The sequence below is a fragment of the Thamnophis sirtalis genome, unplaced genomic scaffold (assembly GCF_051295495.1).
Source record: "Thamnophis sirtalis isolate CommonGarterSnake01/CBP01778 unplaced genomic scaffold, rThaSir2_p1.2 scaffold_3, whole genome shotgun sequence".
In the NCBI taxonomy this organism is placed as follows: Eukaryota; Metazoa; Chordata; class Lepidosauria; order Squamata; family Natricidae; genus Thamnophis; species Thamnophis sirtalis.
Window position 1 is genome coordinate 163,816,590 of NW_028261383.1, and position 19,823 is coordinate 163,836,412.

At 39.3% G+C, this 19,823-nt stretch overlaps 1 protein-coding gene across 2 annotated transcripts; it reads left to right on the forward strand.

The window, feature by feature from the left end:
- Positions 1–381: 381 nt before the first annotated feature.
- On the forward strand, positions 382–15,566 carry LOC148048297 (hepatic lectin-like). 2 transcript variants are annotated; one of them, XM_087710670.1, is made up of 6 exons: positions 382–496; positions 4,647–4,821; positions 6,374–6,448; positions 6,860–7,011; positions 14,253–14,365; positions 15,038–15,566. In XM_087710670.1, the coding sequence occupies exons 1-6, from the start codon at positions 458–460 to the stop codon at positions 15,201–15,203; spliced, it is 720 nt and encodes a 239-aa protein (XP_087566796.1). In that variant the 5' UTR covers positions 382–457; the 3' UTR covers positions 15,204–15,566. The 2 variants fall into 2 exon arrangements, with proteins under 2 accessions (XP_087566796.1, XP_087566797.1); XM_087710671.1 differs by having other exon boundaries at positions 391–496; positions 4,720–4,821.
- Positions 15,567–19,823: the final 4,257 nt, after the last annotated feature.

Consider the following 19,823-nt stretch of genomic DNA (forward strand, 5'->3'; position numbering starts at 1 on the left):
ATGAAGCGGTATATAAGTCTAACTGCTATTGCTATTCCAATCAGTTTTTTGTGCTAGTCTTAATACCGGAAATGTGTGGGATTCTTTGCTTGTTTACAGTTCTTTGTCATCAGTAAGGTATTAATCACTGGTCTTGCTCTTATGAAGTTGGTGGATGAGAACAAAGAGTAGGCCTTTTTTATAATTAAGGAAAACCTGATGACATTAGCAGGATTCTTTTAGTTCTCCCATTCCTTATATATAGGGACATTGTGATTTTGGTGCAAGGAGTAAGTTTTGAAAGGTGGCTATATTCTAAAAAGAGATGAGCAGAAGGGCAGGAAAGCTAAGAATCATCCTGAGCTAATATTTAACCATTATTTATTTATTCTTTAGAGCAATTTCAGCAAAACCACAAAGTCCCTATTTGGGGAAGTGTTTCCAAATAACGCAAAAGGTGCACAGCTTTCCAAGATGGATGAAGAAAAATTTGCAGATGATTTCCGGACATATAAAGGTATCAATATATCTTCCCATTCAAGATGTAGTGTCTTTCTAACTGAGATATAGACTTATCCTGGAGGATCCCTTGCCTTCCTATCAAGCTTTTCTATAATCAGCTTTTTGAAGCCTCTTTTCCAAATGACTCAAGAAATGTATTGTGTGGCAACTAGGGAGTTAAACATTTTTATGACAATAACTGATAGAAGTTTGTCTGGTGCCTATCCAGTTGCCTTTTCAGCACTGGGTAAAGATCTTCCTGCTTTTAGAATTCTTTTATACGCCATACTTCAGGTGGCTTTCCTGCTTGATATGAAGTTTCATATTTTATGTTCCGAGTTCCTTCCTTAATTTGTTTTTCCACACATAATCCCATCTTTTTTTTTCCTTTGAAAGCAACTAGGTTTCAAATAAATAAGTTGCTTGAAGTGAGACTTCCAAATTCCCACTTATCTAAAGTATTTATTTATTTGCCAAAAAATAACAAATAGGATCTGTAGATAGAAATATCTGAAGAAAAATGAGGGGTGACAGCATCCAAGCAGTAGCATGAATAGGTTTTTTTTTAATGACATGTTTAGACACAACAATTCCAAACTGCATCAAGAGTTTGTAGGGCAGTGGCAATTGACTTTAGATTTTTGTTCCTACTAATCCCACACAATATGATTTGGTACCCAGGTATTATTATTATTATTATTATTATTATTATGGTGGCTTTGCGGAAGGCTGGGAGGGTAGTAAGGATCCGGATCTCAACAGGGAGCTCGTTCCAGAAGGCCGGAGCTGCAACAGAGAAGGCTCTCCCCTGGGGAGTCGCCAGCCGACATTGGCTGGCAGATGGAATCCGGAGGAGACCCAACCTGTGCGATCTAATTGGTCTGAGAGAGGTAACCGGCAATCCTCAGGATTCCCTACTTTGGTTAATACTGACCTGATCAATTAGCTCTAACAGGAAGAAGATATTGCAAATCCCACATCGAGAAGTTCAGGGAGCTGAAGTGAGGCGGTGCTACATTTCTGTAGCATTGCTGACATTGTGTGTATAAACAACTCTTTCTCACAATCTTAAAATTTGTAGACCTCATCCCCAGAATTCAACAGCCAACAATGCTGGCTAGGAAATACTGGGAATTGAAGTCCCCACATTGGACGGAATTTGCTACGGTTGAGGAATATTGATATATAGAGTAAATATGATTACCTTGATGGAGATATATAGGAACTGTTACCCAGGCAAAGGAGACTAAAACATTGGTTGAGTGCTAAACTACGAGATAACATTCAGAGGCAGCTCAAAGCAGACATTCCTCCCTAATTCAGGAAAACTGTAAAAAGGAGGAAGCCGCATAGCTGTCAATCTCAATAAAAAATAATTTTAGCCTGTGGAATCTAATTTGCCTAGTGAGGTTGACCCTGAACAACAGTCTCCCCATAGAAATCAAACTGACTCCCTCTGTTGGTGTTTCAGAAGCTCTTCAAGACCCAACTGTTTCAAAGAGCCTTCCCTTAATGTGAACATTACTATTCTGTTTTTATTTCTTTTGTAGCATACATTGTACAGGAATGGAGGCAAATATATATTGTACAATTTCAATTTTTTTGATTGTTTTAAAAGCTGCTTCTTGATATTGTGCATGCTTTGACTTTTAGCTATTCTGTTAGCTGCCAAGGGACTTTTTAATTGCAGTAGCATAGGAGTATCTTTAATATACTAAAGGTAAATAATGTGGTCCTGATGCCGATTAAGGATGCCATATATTTTACATTGACCAAAAAGGCTTCATTCAGCCAGGTGAAGAGTTCTTCCGGTGTAAATAATAGCAAAATAGGTGATCTAGTTGAGGCAATGGAACTCTGTCATTAATCATCATATCCCAGCCTTGAGTTGAATAAGCATAACTATGATTTGCTTTTTAAAAGCCATTTGGGCAAATTGCTAGTTGTTTTGAAAAGCTTTGCTTGTAGATTGAAAATCTAGCTAGCTAAAAATGTACTACTATAGAATGAGGCCCATTTCTCCTCCTATGAAAATTCCAGTAAGATAGTCAATAAGGCATTTATTTATGTTGGAAGAAATGTCCTTCTGGATTCAGTTCCAAGTGGGGAAAAAGACACTGGAAACATGGAGGCTGCTTGGAAAGATGGTTTAATGGTGAACAGGATCAAATGACTTGAGCTCCTGAACAGAAAAGGGGGAATCACATGCTTCCAGATATTGGGTGAAGGAGAAAAAGAAACCGGGTGCTGAAAGTTCCTGGTTTTATGCCCTCTCTGGCCTTTGATCTTGAGCTTGTATTCTGATTGATTGTCAGACCCCCATGGGGGCCATGCAAGGGCAATTCCGGAGGCTGTGAGTCCATGTTTGGTTGAGCATTGCTTCTTCCCAGGTGCCCTGTGGTGAGATGGGTAAAGGGCTAATACTACCATGCCTTAATCCCATCACTCTGGAGCTGAAGGGGAGATCTTTCTTATGTAGAACTGAGGGATCCAGGCTTTTTTAAAATGGCCCATTGACAAAGGTGGGAGTTATTAAGATTGAATCTGCTTCCTGCCTAAAAACATGTTTCTCCATTTCTCATCCAGGGAAATATAATATTCTGCCTTTTCAATATTTCCCAGGATATTTCATTTTTCTAGGAGAATGGTGGCCGCTAACTTCCTACATTTACTTACCATTAGGACAAATAGGACTGGTTTCGGTTGCAGCTTTGTGCACATTTCCAGATCACTGCAAGTTTCAGCAGAGCTGAATTTTTGAACTGTGACTTTCATGTTTTGCCATGGAAAGATGGCCTGTTAACTTTCATTTTAGTTCATTTTTCAGAGTGGTTTAAAGGTGTGTTGAGCTAGTATGACTCCTGACAACCACCTGTACCAATTCCTGGTTCCACCACAAATGCACGAACGACAAAAGCACGCCTGACTAAACCGCAGTGACAAAACCGCGCTGACAACAACGCGCTGACAGAAGCGCACTGTAACATAACCCTAAACCTAACCCTAAACCTAACCCTAAACCTAACCCTAAACCTAACCCTAAACCTAACCCTAAACCTTACCTTAACTTAAATCGCGCTTCTGTCGGCGCGCTGTTGTCGGTGCGCTGTTGTCGGCGCGCTTTTGACATCGCGGTTTTAGCGCCGCGGTTTTGTCTGCGCACTTTTGACGTTCGCGCTTTTGTCGGGTCACGCCAATTCCTGAAGTTTTCTTAGTGTGGTTTTGGAAGTGCTCTTGCCCTCTTCACAAAGCTGACACAGGACGATTAACACAACGATACCCAACTAAGGCAGGACTAGGACTCACATTTTCCTGGTTTCTAGCTTGGTGTCTTAACCACCATATCAAACTGCCTCAATTTTTAGGGTAGTGTTGCAAAAAGAACTTGTTATAAAGTTCTAACTTCACGGGGAACTTCTAGGGAAGGTGATTTAAACACACATCTACATACCAGGGGTGAAATTCAGCAGGTTCTGACAGGTTCTTGAGCACCGGTAGCGGGAATTTTGAGTAGTTCAGAGAACCAAGGTTGAGAAACACTGCCATAGCCAATTCCCCTGATTTTTCTGTCTTACCAACCATAAGAGATGAATCAATCTCACAAAAAGTGAGGAAAATGAAACTTTGTTTACAAAATTGAAATGATACAATATGAAGCATAATTTGCAAAAAAATTTCATTTTCATCTCTAAATTAGTGATCATGGGGGAAGGGCAGCTTTAAAATTATTTTGTGTTTATATGACAAATCAAAATGGCTTATTAATGGCATATCCCCTCCCAAAAAATGAATAAAAAGAAAATAAATCTTGAGCTCAGTTTGAAATTGAAATAAATTTGAATTTGAAATACTGTCTGCCCCCTATTTTATGATGATTTTTTTAAAAAAAATCAAGGACACATACCAACTTACACTTAATTTCCACTTGCTTTTCTGGTATACCAAGAGTTTGGAATGCAATTTCCAGCATGCTGTTAAAAATAAGCCCCTTAACCTAAAGCCCATTCTAAAAATAAATGAGAAGACCTTTATAGAATCCAGTTGGTCTACAAAACAAGGTCTGTAAACCATTTATTAATGAAAGGTTCATTCTCCGAATTGTTGAAATAAACATAAGGTTTCTGAGAAAGCACATAGCTTAGGCCAATTCTCTTTTTTGCTGTAAGGAACATCCACAGAAAATCCTACTCATTAATTGGATAACATTTCTACATTTTCATTCTTTCCTTTCATGTAAAGGAGGAAGAAACCTGATCCCAAGATCATTCTTTCCAATTTATGTGCTATTGGGTCTCTCTTATTTGCTAATTCTCATTGGCTATGCATTGTCCTTCTCCAAAGGTATGTTTTCTTCCTATATGTTTTGCAATACTTCATGTAATAAAAAAGGGAATTTCTAAAGAAAGCTGAGAAACTCAGAGCAGGTTTCCAGTTTATTCTCTTTGATTTTTAGCTCAAATGGCCAGAAGAATATTGAGCAAGATGGAGGATCTTTCTGGTAAATTAGGTGTAAAGAGAACACTGGATAAATTTGCAGCATTGAGCTAAAACAGCCTTTCTCAACATTGTATCTTCCAGCTGTGTGATACTCCCTGCACAATCTAGGGATCTTGGGAATTGTACTTCAATAGATTTCAGGAAGGCTTCTTAATACAGTTAGTCCTTGACTTACAACCATAATTGGGTCCAGAATTTCCATTACTAAGCAAGGCAATTGTTAAGTGAGTCACACCTGATTTTGTGATCTTTTTTGCTATGGTTGTTAAGTGAATCATTGCAGTTAAGTGAATCATGTGGCTGTTAAGTGAATCATGTGGCTGTTAAGTGAATCCAGCTTCTCCCATTGACTTCGTTTGTCAGAAACTGGCTGTGAAGGTCGCAAATGGAGATCACATTATCCCAGGATGCTGCAGCCATTGTAAATACATGCTGGTTGCCAAGTGTCCAAATTTTGATCACATGATCATGGAGATGGTTCTGAGTGTGAGGACCAGTTGTAAATCTCTTTTTTCAGTACCATCGTGACTTCAAACAATCCCTAATTGAATAATTGTAAATCAAAGACTACCTGTAAGCAGCCTCCTGGCTTTATAAACTCTATAGGCCTCTCTGGTACTGAGATGGAAATGAAGGCATGGTTTTGAGGAAACTCAGACATGGAATCTAAGGTTAGATCAGTCATTCTCAATCTAGAGCAAGGGTTCAAACTCACAATGTCACGTTGTCATCATGGGACGTATTGCGACTTTCCCCCCCTTCATTAAACTGGGGTGGGTGTGGCCCGCACATGATGCATCCCACCCACAGGCCACGAGTTTGACGCCCCTGATCTAGAGCCTTCCCGTTATATTGGATTTTAATTCTCAGTTGCTCCAGATGGGACAGCCAGATCAGACAATCTGGGCAGTGGTGAGTTGCAGGCGGTACGCCCCGGTATGGGTGTACTGGAGCCTACCCGGAGCACCAGGTACCATTCTGGTATGATGCTCCGGAGGGCCCACCCACCCGCCCGAGTTCCTTACCTGTGTACAGCACCTGTGCGACACTCTGTTGAGCAGCTAGAGTGCTGCGGAGGCTTGCAGAGGCATCGCTGGCAGGTACGGCGCATGTACGTGCCGCATGTGTGTGCGCCCGCACCGCACACTTCCATGTGGACGCCGACGGGCCCATTCCAACCGTACCGGTTGGAACGGATACCGGAACCCACCACTGAATCTGGTCTGAAGTGGGCTTTATCTGCTTGCCTTTTCTTCCAGGAAGATTCCAAAGGGCCACTAGTAGCAGTAGTGACCAGAATGAAACAGTCCTACAAGTGAAGCTTCTCTTCTGATTACAATTCTGTTCTTACTATAAAAAATGACATGCATTTCTTTCCCTTCCTTTACAATATTAGTCTCAACAATTTCATCCGAAGTCAACAAGATGGCAATCAATGTTTCAAAGGATCATTTCACCCATGACTTTCTCTGTAAGTTTCTCTGTTTCCCTTTCTGGTCTCTACTTCATGGGGCAATTCTGCTCCAGGGTCTTTTTTTTGGGGGGGGGGACAATTCTGCTGCAGGTCAAGAAACAGTACTGCAGTGGTTCCCAAACTTGGCAACTTTAAGACTTGTGGACTTCAACTCCCAGAATTCTCCAGCTAGTTCTTCTGGCTGGAGAACTCTGGGAGTTGAAGTCCACAAGTCTTAAAGTTGCCAAGTTTGGGAACCACCGCAGTACTGTTTTAATGCATGTCTCTGCAGGACATATCTAGCTTTGTCTATGCAGATTGTTTTTATCAGTCCTTATCATCAGAACAATCTTCTTGCTTTTGCATGCATTGTCAAGCCAAGCCAGTATCAATTTTTGACTTTATTTTTTTTCTCCTCCTGTTACTCAGTGTTCCCGTGTGGTGCTGATACTAGACAATGGGAATATTTTGGTGGAAAATGTTACTACTTTTCCCTGAAGACAGTTCCTTGGAATGAAGCCAAGGCAGACTGTGAACGCAAACAGTCACGGTTGGCCATCATTGATAATCTTGGAAAACAGGTAAGATGGGACACCTACAAATGTGATGTAAACTTTCTTCCCAGGACATAACAAGCACGGAAAAAGCTAAGGTAAAATTTGTTTCCTATCTTGTGTGCCTTGCTCTGGTTCAGATGGCATTCACTTCTAGAGTTTATAATGTTATGCAAGTTGGCAGGTCTGACTTGGTGAAAAATAAAAGAAGGAATCTGGGTTTGTCTTAATAAGTCAAATGTGTTTATTCAGCTGAATAAAGTTGGATCCTCCTAAAGGTGGAGGAACAGAGTGTGAGGCAGATTATATATATATATATATATATATATATATATATATATATATATATGTATGTATGTATGTATGTATGTATGTATGTATGTATGTATGTATGTATGTGTATATATATATATATATATATATATATATATATATATATATATATATATATATATATATATATATATATATATATATGTGTTTTTATTTGTGCTGATAAATAAATAAAGGAAGACTAGTATAGATCTATTTCAAGCTATTTAGCTCTCATCAGCTAGCCATATCCTTACTGGGATTCAAATATATATATATATACATTTCTTTGCTTTCACTTAGTTACATAAGGGAAAGCTGGCACACAATAGATCATAAGGTGTAGAAATATAGAAATTATAAAAATAGTCAAGCATGCCTTCTGTGGTTTTGGTCACAGGCCTAACCCCTAGGCTAGAGGTTTCCCGTGAAACTTTCCTTGGCCTCAAAGGTCTGCTGAGGCCTAAACTTTAGCCTTGCCATCTTAACATTTGAGCAATCATCAAATTCATCAGATTCCTGATCAACAATAAGAAGTAATAAGAATAAGAAGTAATTTGGACTTCCTGGGAGGAGCCTGCTGATGGTGGCAGCTAAAAAATTAGCTGCCTCCGAATTCCTGGTCACGTATCTGTTTAGATGATCATCCATCTGACGTCTTAACAGGTTTTCTTATCCTTCAGGCAAGAAGGGAAGAAGAATAGTTTTTCTGGCAAATGCCCTTCGATTTTTGCAGCTTTTGTGCCTGCAGAGAGAGGGGGACCAGCCCAAAGCAGAACGGCATCCGTGCTGGGAACTTCAAACTGTCTTGTGCAGTACAAAGTAGGTCTCCCCCACTCAGTTCAAAGCTTTGATTCATTTGATCTTATCACGAGCTGAATCCGTTTACATGGACATTAATTGTTTATCAAGATTTTAGCTTCTTTTTTTTCCTCTGAAAATCTATTTACTTAGAGGCTTTTAAAATGGCTGCGAGTAGGCTGGATTCTCCAGTAATAATGATTATCTTCTTAAACTTTTTGTTAAATGCTACAGAACTCTAAAATTTCAAAGGAGCGTCCTTATCACTTGTTTTACAATCCGCCAGCAGAAGCCTTCTAATTAGTTTCATTTTTACAAGACTTCCATTCTCTCATTAATCTTGCTTATCTGGAATTTAAATGGTGATGAATCTGCTGAACTGTCTTGTTACAATGCTTACTTTCTGAAAGTTTTGCCAAGCCTCAAATTTCAAAGTAAAGAGAGAAATTCAGCGTCTTTACTTATAGCTGCATAGTCAGGCAGCAGAGTTTTATTAATTGCTGGAAGATAAATTTTGGAATGGCCTCAAAACCAAATCCTAATTTGAAACCGTCGCCCTCTATTCCCAGGGGCACATCCCCAGTGCCTGGTACAAGGTTGCAGCCTCCGCTCCCTATGCCCCCTGCTGGGGATTTGTTAACGAAAGAATTCTTCTTGAGTGAATTAAGTGTGGCACTTAATGAACAGACAATTAAAATGGAAGATAAACTTAGAGATCTTAAAGAGGAGATAAAACAGGAGATAAAAGAGGAGGGAAAAGAGGAAATAAAAGAAATAAAAGAGGAAATTAAAGGTGAAATAAAAGGACTTAAACAGGAGTTGTATGAGAAAATCAATGCCAGGGTTGTTAAAATTAAAGATGAAATGTTGAGACTTGTAACTGTATTGACAGAACATGTTTCTGGAATTGAAGATAGTCTAGAGGATCTTAATGAGGCTAATACCAACTTGACATTGAAAACAGAGGCGATGGAACAAAAAGTGGAAAATGCTGAAAAAGAAATTATTATGATACAGTATAGACAAATGGAGTTCGCATTAAGAGTAAGGGGGCTGCGTGAGGAGAAACAGGATAACCTGAAACAGATTCTATCAGAAGCCTTTGACCGCCTGGTGGGAAGACCAGGGACCAACCTCGACTGGCAGATCGACAAAGTTTATCGCGTTAACTCTTGGGTGGTAAAGCAGAAGCAGCTTCCTCGAGACATCGTTATATACTTCACTACAAGAGAGCTTAGAAATATGGTACTACAAGAGTCTTATAACACTAAGCTTCAAATTGGCGGTCAAGACCTGATTGTTTTGAAAGAGATACCACCTCAAATGTTAAGAGCCAGGAGAGACTACGCTTTTTTAGTTGAAGAACTCAGAAATCGCCAGATACAGTATAGATGGGACGCACCATTTGGCATTATACTTAAACTTGATAGGCAAAGATATCGCCTCAACTCTGTATGTAAAGCCCGAGATTTTTACCATAATATTTTGAAGGCTGGATATCCTGGATCATCTGGACCTGGAGAAAGACCACAAGAAGGACAGGACAGACAGCAAACTACACAACCACCAGATAAGATGGAGCATCTCTCTCTTCTAGAAGCGCAAGGTGTTATGGAACAAAGACCTAGCTGCATGATTACTAGACGAATGGAGAAACAAGCTAAAAAGCAACAACATCAACAATCACCAGCCATTGATCAAGGAGCTACAATAACAAGTCTGGAAGCAGTGGGAGGAGCTAGGCCTAAGGTTAAACAGGCCATGCAGGAAGCTCTAAAAATGCTTCAGCCAACCAAAGATGACAACTAAGATTTTAACATGGAATGTCAATGGATTGAATTCCCCACAGAAGAGAAAGAAAATATTTCACTATCTCAAACAGTTTAAGAATGACATAATTTGTTTGCAAGAAACTCATATTAAATCAACTAATCAAAAATATTTGATTAACTCGAAACTTGGTCAACATTTTGTAGCTTCTGCTATGGAAAAGAAGAATGGTATTGTTGTATACTTAAGAAAAGACATGAAAGCTGAATTAATTGAAGCAGATCCCTTCGGAAGATATATCACTTTAGACCTAATCCTAGAAGGGAAAAAGATATTACTTTTGGGAATTTATGCCCCTAATCAACAGCAAGATGGATTCTATAGAAATCTTCATGCTAAATTAGTACAGTGGGACTATAGTTCCTGTATACTATTGGGTGATTGGAATGGTGTGATAGACACTAAGAGAGATAAGAAGACTTCTCGCCCAAATACTAAGATGCGAGCAAAGTTACCCAAACCTTTTTTTGACATTATGGATGACTTTGAATTGAGAGATATTTGGCGAGAAAGAAATGCAGAGGAACATGATTTCACTTTCTTCTCTGATAGGCATCAATCCCTTTCAAGGATTGATTTTATACTAACCACTAATGATTTGCTTTCTAGGGTCAAGAAGACAAAGATTGCGGCTAGGGTCCTTTCGGACCATAACCCAGTTTGGATGGAGTTGGGAAGGGTAGTGCAGGCAAGAAGGTCTTGGAGATTGAATGAAAACTTATTTAGATATGAAAAGTATATTAATGATTGTAAAAAATTGTTATCTGAATATTTCATTTTGAATATGAATAAGGGTACATCTATGGAATTCGTATGGGATGCAAGCAAAGCGTATATGAGAGGAGTGCTGATGAATATAAATAAAACACATAGATATAAACAAGGGTTAAAACGAACAGAATTAGAAGAGGAAATTAAGAGAAAAGAGTTGGAGTTAACAATGAACCCAGGCGATACAAAGGTTAAGGAAGCTATTACCATATTAAAATCTCAATTTGACATGTTGATCTCTGACCAGGTAGCGACTAATTTATTATATGCAAAACACAATACTTTTTGTAATGCAAATAAACCTGGCAGATGGTTAGCTTATAAGATTAGGAAAAAAAGGAAAACTCGAAATGTATCTAAACTGATTTACAGAGGGAAGGAGGTGTTTCAACAGGAAGAGATTCAAAAGGCATTTCGGGAATTTTTTACAGAATTGTATAAAGGGGATAAAATTAATGGTCTAGATATACACAAATATTTAGATAAAGAGAAAATACCTTCAGTTAGAGAAGAGCACAGGCAAAAATTGAATCAACCAATAACCTCGGGGGAAATCTTGCAGGTAATTAAGCAATTAAAGTTAGGGAAAGCACCAGGTACAGACGGTTTGACAGCGGTTTATTATAAAAATTTACAGTTAGAAATGGTAGAGCCTCTTAGAGAATTATTTAATATGATTCAAACGGAAGGTAAAGTGCCTCCATCTTGGAAGACAACCCTAACAGACTCTTTTCAAATTGGAAAAGGCACAAGACAGGGCTGTCCTTTGTCCCCATTATTGTTTATTATAACTTTGGAAGTATTGTTGAATAAAATACCGGGCTTGGATGGTCTAAAAGGGATCAAGATTAGGCAGCAAGAATATAGAGTGCGCGCTTTTGCGGATGATTTGGTCATAATATTGGAACAACCGCAGGAATCCAGTATGGTCTTAATGAATACGATTAATCAATATGGTCAAGTGTCTGGTTTTAAAATAAATTTAGGAAAAACCAAAATATTAGCTATAAATATGAATACTAAACAAAAGGAAGAACTAGGAGTGATGCTAGGATGTGAGGTAGTTAAAAAAGTCCAATATCTTGGAGTTAACATCTTAACTTCAAATGGGAAACTATATAAGCATAATTATGAACCACTTTGGCATAGTATACAGACAGATAAAAAAATGGGAGAAATTGCACTTATCTTTGTTGGGTAGGATAGCGGCAGTGAAAATGAACATCTTACCAAAAAATTTATTTCTTTTCCAAATGTTACCTATACTTAAAAAAGATGCGAATCTTTTAGAATGGCAGAAGGGTATCAACAAATTTGTATGGGCAGGAAAGAAGCCGAGGGTAAAGATGAAAATAATGCAAGATGTACGTGAGAGAGGAGGCTTGAAACTACCTAACTTAAAACTATATTATGATGCAGTGGCACTATCTATTAGTGATTGGACTCATTTAACTAATGATAGAATATTGAATATTGAGGGACACGATCTGGTATATGGTTGGCATGCTTACCTGTTATTCAACAAAAATTTGGATAAGAATTTTAAAAGTCATATTTTAAGAAATGCTTTACTGCGGGTCTGGAAAAAATACCAATATAAATTAAATGACAAGATACCCATGTGGGCAATTCCTAGACATGCAATTGAAAATATGAATATAGCACAAAAACAGGATAGAATTACCTACAGACAGCTTCTTATCTCGGAAAGGGGGGTACTACAATTAAAATCTTTAGAGGTATTAAAAGAGAGCCGAGGTGGCACAGTGGTTAAATGCAGCAGTGCAGGCTACTTCAGCTGACTGCAGTTCGGCTGTTCAAATCTCACCGGCTCAAGGTTGACTCAGCCTTCCATCCTTCCGAGGTGGGTAAAATGAGGACCCGGATTGTTGTTGGGGGCAATATGCTGACTCTGTAAACCGCTTAGAGAGGGCTGAAAGCCCTATGAAGCGGTATATAAGTCTAACTGCTATTGCTAAAAAAAAAAGAGGAGAAGGTAGTTCAAACATGGTTCCAATATGGGCAATTACAGGCTAGGTGGAAAATAGATCAAAAAAACTGGTTTTATTCAAGTTGAGGATAATCTGTTTAAACAAATAAGAGATCAAAGCTTAATGCATATAAAGAGATATATAATGTATTAATACAGATGGATTCGGAAACAGATAGTTAAAGATTGTATGATAAAGTGGGCTCAAAACATTGAAGAACCAATAATGCTGGATACATGGGAAAGAATCTGGGTAAGAAATGTGAAATTTACACAAGCTCAAAACCTGAGAGAAAATTTTTATAAGATGTTCTATAGATGGCATTTAGATCCTAAAAAGCTGGCTTCTATGTATCCGAACTTACAGCCTAAATGTTGGAGATGTGGCTCTCTCGATGCTACATATTTTCATATATGGTGGACCTGCCAAAAGGTTAAGGCATTTTGGATAAAAATATGGTGGATTATGCAAAATACTTTAAAAGAAGGATAAAGTTTACTCCTCAGTTATTCTTACTAGGTATATGTACTGACTTTACAGTGGTAGAGACTAACTTGATTCTGCATCTAATAACGGCAGCAAGACTGTTGGTGGCGCAATACTGGAAGAAGGAAGACTTGCCTACAACTCAAGAATGGACATTGAAAGTTACAAACTTAGCCGAGATGGCTAAAATATCGGCATATCTTAAAGATCACTCAAATGAGAGATATAAACAAGACTGGAAAAAATGGATTGACTATATACAAAATAAATACGGGACCAAGAAATTCCAGTTAGCCTATGCTTAAGATCAGAAATGATTTAAATTGTTTAAAGTTAGTTCAGCAAGAAGAAGCTAAGGTCAATGTAGAATGTTATTAATTTCTTAATTTCTTTTTTTCTCAATAGATTTTAGACTGTGTTTGTTAGAAATCCATACCGTGTACGGGTTCTGAGAAGTCAGGGGGGGAGGAGGGGGTTGGGGGGGAGGGGGGAGGGAGGGAGGGGTATATATTAGGCTAGACAAGAATTTGGTGGTAAACTAGAATTATTTTGACATACAAAAAATTGTACTTCGATGTCTTACTGATTGAGGAATGATGAAATGTTTGTCTTAAAAGAAATAAAACTTTTGACACCCCCCCCTCAAAAAAAAACCTAATGCAGAAGGTCTGTACTTTTCCAATGGGGCTTTGGGTCAGTCATGTATATCCCACTGTTTTCCAGTATGAAACTTCAGAAACCATATGTAGGTTCAGCAGGGGATCTGCCAGATTGGGACTAGTTTAATATTAACACAATATCTATCTCTACACCATGCTCTGCAAGAATTTGGTGGTAAACTAGAATTATTTTGACATACAAAAAATTGTACTTCGATGTCTTACTGATTGAGGAATGATGAAATGTTTGTCTTAAAAGAAATAAAACTTTTGAACTTAAAAAAAAAGAAGAAGTAATTTGACCGCCATTTTTCTCCCTTCTTCTGTTTTATGTTTACAAAGGAAATAGCATTTAAAACTCTTATACTGCCACAGTCCAAATGCCATCATTCAAATTTCTTGGATTTTTCTCTTGCAGAATTTCATACAGACTCGGACCAGAAATGAACGTTATTGGATTGGTCTCCATGACCAACATACAGAAGGAGATTGGAAATGGTTGGATGGCAGTAATTACAGAAATGGCTTTCAGTGAGCACTTCCTCGTTGTTGTTGTTGTTGTTGTTGTTGTTGTTGTTGTTGTTGTTGTTGTTGTTAGAAAAGTTGGGGAACACATGGCTCTTCAACTGTTGCTGAACTTCACTTCCCAGCTGCCAAGCTAGCACTGTCAAGGTTGAGGGACATATTGAGAACTGCTATTCATTACCAATTGAATGGCTACCATTTGCTCACCCACATCATGAATTCAACTTCAATTCCATTTTTTCCCAATATCTCTGAATTCTGACAGGCAGAATAAGTGAAAGACTGGCTTCAAACATCATACCAAGCTATAAAATGATTTTATGTTGGCTTAATATGAACTCAACCAGCAATCACTCATAGCAACGTAATGCCTCTAAACATCCTTTAGATTTGTAATCCTATAATCACAATCCTATAATCGCTAAAATAAGACACATAAATCCATTTATTTCCAGGGAAGGTGAATTGGGGTCTATACAGTTTAGGAAATCTATTTCACGGTGAGTCTGATGAGGAATTTTCACTCTCATTTAGAAACATTTATCAGTAAGATGTTTACTATATAGAAATGTTTAGGAAACAATAGCTTGATGGCTCCAGAGATAAGTTTATTGAATTTGAGATTATTTTTTGACTATTGGAGATAAAAACATGCACCACCTCTTGCTTCCATCTCAGGAATTGGAAGAGTGGTGAACCCAACACTTACCAGGGTCGTGAGGAGGACTGCGCCCAAGTTTGGCTTAATGGTGAATGGAATGATTACATCTGCTCATCCGACAGCTTTTACGTCTGTGAAAAGCCCAGACCGAGCACACCCAAAGCTGCCTCAAAGCGGCCCTGAGCCTTGAAGCAAAATGTCTAGATACCAATTTGGGAGGAAAGACTGCAGCCCTCGCATCATGACTGACAAAGAAGCACTACACTTTTGTTAGATAAAGATCTCGATTTAACATGGAAACAGTACCATATTGGTAGCTCTGGATTATCTGGCAATTTCTGTAGCTAAATCAAATTATGTATGTAAATTTTCTAAGCAATTGTTTCCTGCAATCTGGAGGAACCAAATACTAATCTATCCCAGAAATCATTACATAAGGGAGATAAATTTAATGCCAGTGGGCATAATATAAATGTTCTTGCTATTGCTATGTCATTATACGAGTCACTGAATAATGTGAAAATATTAAACTATTTTAAAAAATCACTAGTTATACCTCATATTTGCACAATTGTAAATACAACCACAGGGGGAAGAAGATGATGCTGTTAAAATTACCAGGGTTCAAGCATTGTATTAAGACATATTTACTAAGCTGTGTGTTACTGAATAAGCCACAGTTGACTTTGTACAACAGGCTACAAGCTAAGCCATAATGTATAAACTGTAACAGTTTATTACATGACATGCTAACACAAAACCAGTGGTGGGTTTCAAAAAATTTTAGAACCTCTTCTGTGGGTGTGACCTGCTTTGTGGGAGTGGCTTGCCAGCCATGTGACTGGGTGGAAGTGGCTTGGCAGTCAGGTGAGTGAATGGGAGTGGCTTGGCAGTCATGTGACTGGGTGGGTGTGGCCAACTTGTAAAATGTGGTGAAACTCACTTAACAGCGCTCTTGCTTAGCAACCAAAATGTTGGCTCAGACACTCTGGCATTTGAAGCACGCAAGTCTTAAAACTGTCAAGTTACAAGACCCTTGCACCTCTAACCCTTTAGGGAAAAAAACCCCAGGGGTGTTCAAACTTGACAGCTTTAAGACTTGTGGACTTTAACTCCCAGAATTCCTCCTCTCGCTCTTCATCTTGATAATGTGCAGATGGGCGGGGGGGAGCTGGAACCGGTTCTAAACGGCACTGTAGATTTGTGGAACCTCTTCTATAGAAGAGGTTAAAACTGGCAGGAACCCACCCCTGCACAAAACCTAACACAGCACGTAATGGTGTAGTCATCCTGGCTGCTTCCTGTGCGATTCTGCACTCCAGATATACAAATGAAAGCCAAGAAAACACATTGTTTCTTAGACTGCAAAAGGCCAAAGTATGTATCAAGCATGAGTTAGGTTTTGGTCAGGAGGATTTGATGCCGTGTTAGTTGGTAGGTTTGGACCATACATGAAGGAGCGACAAGGTCACATCATCTCTGGAAACCGTTTTGGACATGTGCAAATCAACATCTCCATCTAATCTCACACATTAGCAAATCAAGGAACTCTTCAGGAATGGACACATTCCCAACACACACTTTCATCATGTATGAAATCACACAAGACACCAGTTCAACCAATGATCTCCATCCACTTTTACAGATGAGTTTCAATATGTTTTCTTTCCCAATAAGCATTGCTTTGAATCTTAGCATGACAAGGGACTGTAGACAGCAACCTTTCAGCTCTTAGAGCACAGCTTCCTTTGTTACCCACACTTTTTTTTTCTTTTGTTACCCCAAAATCTCCTATCAAAAATACTTTTTCACCACTTATCAGAAAGTTCTTACTTAAACTTTCCTGTTGTGATTAGGCCATGGGTTCATGTGTCATTATGGCTTTTACCAAATTTGGGATAGTTTACTCAGGTTTCAGAACCACTGTGTTAAGATGCTAAATCAGAGACTTCACAAGCATCTTGGATCATAGGTTCATGATCCATCTGATGGGGGGGGGAAACCTTTTTTTCTTAATCAGGCTGCTGAGAGAGAGACCAGGACACACAAGAAGGGGAGTTGATGTCTCACCAAATATATTGGGAAAGGATTTTTTTTTTAAAAAAGGAAGTAATTTAAGTACCTTTAGCAGAAAAGAGGGAAACTATTACCTTTTATACATAAAAGGGGGGGAACAGTGGATTTTTTAAATGCCTCTATATCAATTTTGCTTCTGTAATTTTGGAAGCCCTCAAAGGTTTGAGTGCCACATACAGCCTTTCCTCTATATGAGGTGTGTGGAAAAGGAGTTGTTTTTATTGAGTGACAGTCTGATCCATAAGTGAGCATTGTCAAATCTTAATTCCTGGAGTTGTGAGTGCTCTATCACTGGAAGTTTTCAAGAATACACTTGACAACTATTTCACTAGGATGGTATACAGTTACCTGCCTTGAGCAGTGAGTGGGACTAGCAGACCTTCGAGGCCCCTTCCAGCACTATGATTCTATGTTCTAATTTACAAAGGCTACTCTGTCACCTCCAGAAAGGATTGTTTGAGAGCATTTAGCTGACCTTAGCTCATCTAGAAGAGTTAAGGAAAATATTTGGATAGAAGACCACAGGAAATTCCACAACTGTAGGGTCTGTTAAACGCAGATATTAATTTAACTAAGACTAGACTAGTGGGAAAACAGACACAAGGGAAGTGAATGAAGATACTTTCCCTTACTTGTCCTGCTGGTAGAATTAGCTCATAAGTGCAAAGAGATGATGCAATCTGCAGCAATTCTCAGAGACACAATGAGAAGCTGAGGTCACACTGAACTGAGTTCCATTGGAACACTCTGCATCCAAGGGCTGATTGGTTGGCTCCATCGTATTTGGAGTGGGATCCTGCAAAGGAAAATGGCTCATAAGTGTTTGGTTGGCAGCGGCTGGAATGGTAAGGGTGGCCTTTCACATCAAAGGGCTTCAGAGATCAATGCTTTCCATATGGAGCCTATGGTTTTGCCACTGGGTTAAAGCAGGAGATAGAAATATAGCAATAGCAATAGCAGTTAGACTTATATTGATTTTGATTTGATTTTATTGTCATTTATAGGCTGCCCTTTTCCCTGAGGGGACTCGGGGCGGCTTACAATTAGTGGGAAAGGAGTGCAAGACAAAACATGAAATAATATGTGAATAAAATAAAACAATAAAACACAACATTCATTCAACATTCGGGTGGGGCGGATGAAAATCTTATCCCCAGGCCTGACGGGATAGCCAGATCTTAAGGGCTGCGCGGAAGGTCTGGACGGTGGTGAGGGTGCGAATCTCTAGGGGAGATCGTTCCAAAGGGTCGGAGCTGCTACTGAGAAGGCTCTCCTCCGCGTAGTCGCCAGTCGGCACTGACTGGCGGATGGAACTCGGAGGAGGCCCAATCTGTGCGATCTGATGGGTCGAAGGGAGGTAATCGGCAGAAGGCGGTCTCTCAAGTACTCAGACCCACTACCACTACTGCTTCATAGGGCTTTCAGCCCTCTCTAAGCGGTTTACAGAGTCAGCATATCGCCCCCACAGTCTGGGTCCTCATTTCACCCACCTCGGAAGGATGGAAGGCTGAGTCAACCTTGAGCCGGTGAGATTACAACCACTGAACTGCAGATAACAGTCAGCTGAAGTGGCCTGCAGTACTGCACCCTAACCACTGCGCCACCTCGGCTCTTATATAATAGAGCCCACTCTTGGCCCAGAGTCACAGATTAGGGAAGGACTAGAAGTCATAGTCCCCTCAATATCTTTAGCTAAAATGGCAAAGGAGTTCCAGGAAGAGAAATATAACAGCAGCAGTACCCTCCCAGAATGCTTAATTTTATCTCCCATTATGCCAAACAGGATGAGGGAACATGGAAGATGTAGTTCAAATAAATACAAGAGAACAGGTTGCTAATTTCTGAGTTAAGCATTTCTGCTGACGTATCACCAGTCAGTCTAAATTTCCTCAGTCTGGGTCTACTGAGGATAATTGAGCTCTTCCACTGAATGCTTGTAATATTTTAATTTTAATATAATCCCTACTTTCCCATTAATTATTGCAAGCATCTTATAATTGAGAAAAAAAATAAAATCTGAGCAAAACAACATTGCCAATAAAAGCAACAATAAGTATTACAGTTTTTGCTTTTATTTGCTGCCAAGATTAGGAAATGGCGTAATATTTACAAGATGCCTAAACCAACAAGCACTATGGATCCTGACTCAGTTCACCTTCAAGCAGTGATCTTTGCCAACTGCCAGAGGTCTGAAAAACAGAGGAAGCTCCTCCTCCAGCTCTTCCAAATAATATAGTAAGTGTGCTCTACCTTCCTGGGTTATAACCATTCCTGATGAGCTAATTATTACAACGAAGCAAGCAATACGTTGGGAGGAAATAGAACATAGAACAGCAGAGTTGGAAGGGACCTTGGAGGTCATCTAGTCCAATCCCCTGCTCAAGCAGGAGACCCTATACAATTTCAGCCAATTGGTTCTCCTGTCTCTTTTTTTAAAGCCTCCAGTGTTGGAGCACACACAACTTCTGAAGGGAACCCATTCCAATGGTTGATTGTTCTCACTGTTAGGCAATTTCTCCTTAGTTCCAGGTTGCTTTTCTCTTTGGTTTTCTCTGAGCCTGCCCAACATCTTCAATCATGCTAGGAGAAGCAGTTGGTCTCTTCCATTTTGGGAAGATGGGGAGGGGAGCGAAGTCTGGAGGTAATTTTTTTTTTTGTAATGTGGTCAGTCCTCTGGAACAGCCTCCCACAGGAGGTTCAGTTGGCTCCAATGCTACCCATTTAAAA

Excerpts from the sequence above, each read along its gene's own strand:
- LOC148048297 (XM_087710670.1), top strand. The coding sequence starts at position 458 with ATGAAGAAAAATTTGCAGATGATTTCCGGACATATAAAG. Across the intron at positions 4,822-6,373 it reads TGCATTGTCCTTCTCCAAAG|TCTCAACAATTTCATCCGAA; the intron begins GTATGTTTTCTT and ends TTACAATATTAG. Across the intron at positions 14,366-15,037 it reads AATTACAGAAATGGCTTTCA|GAATTGGAAGAGTGGTGAAC; the intron begins GTGAGCACTTCC and ends CTTCCATCTCAG.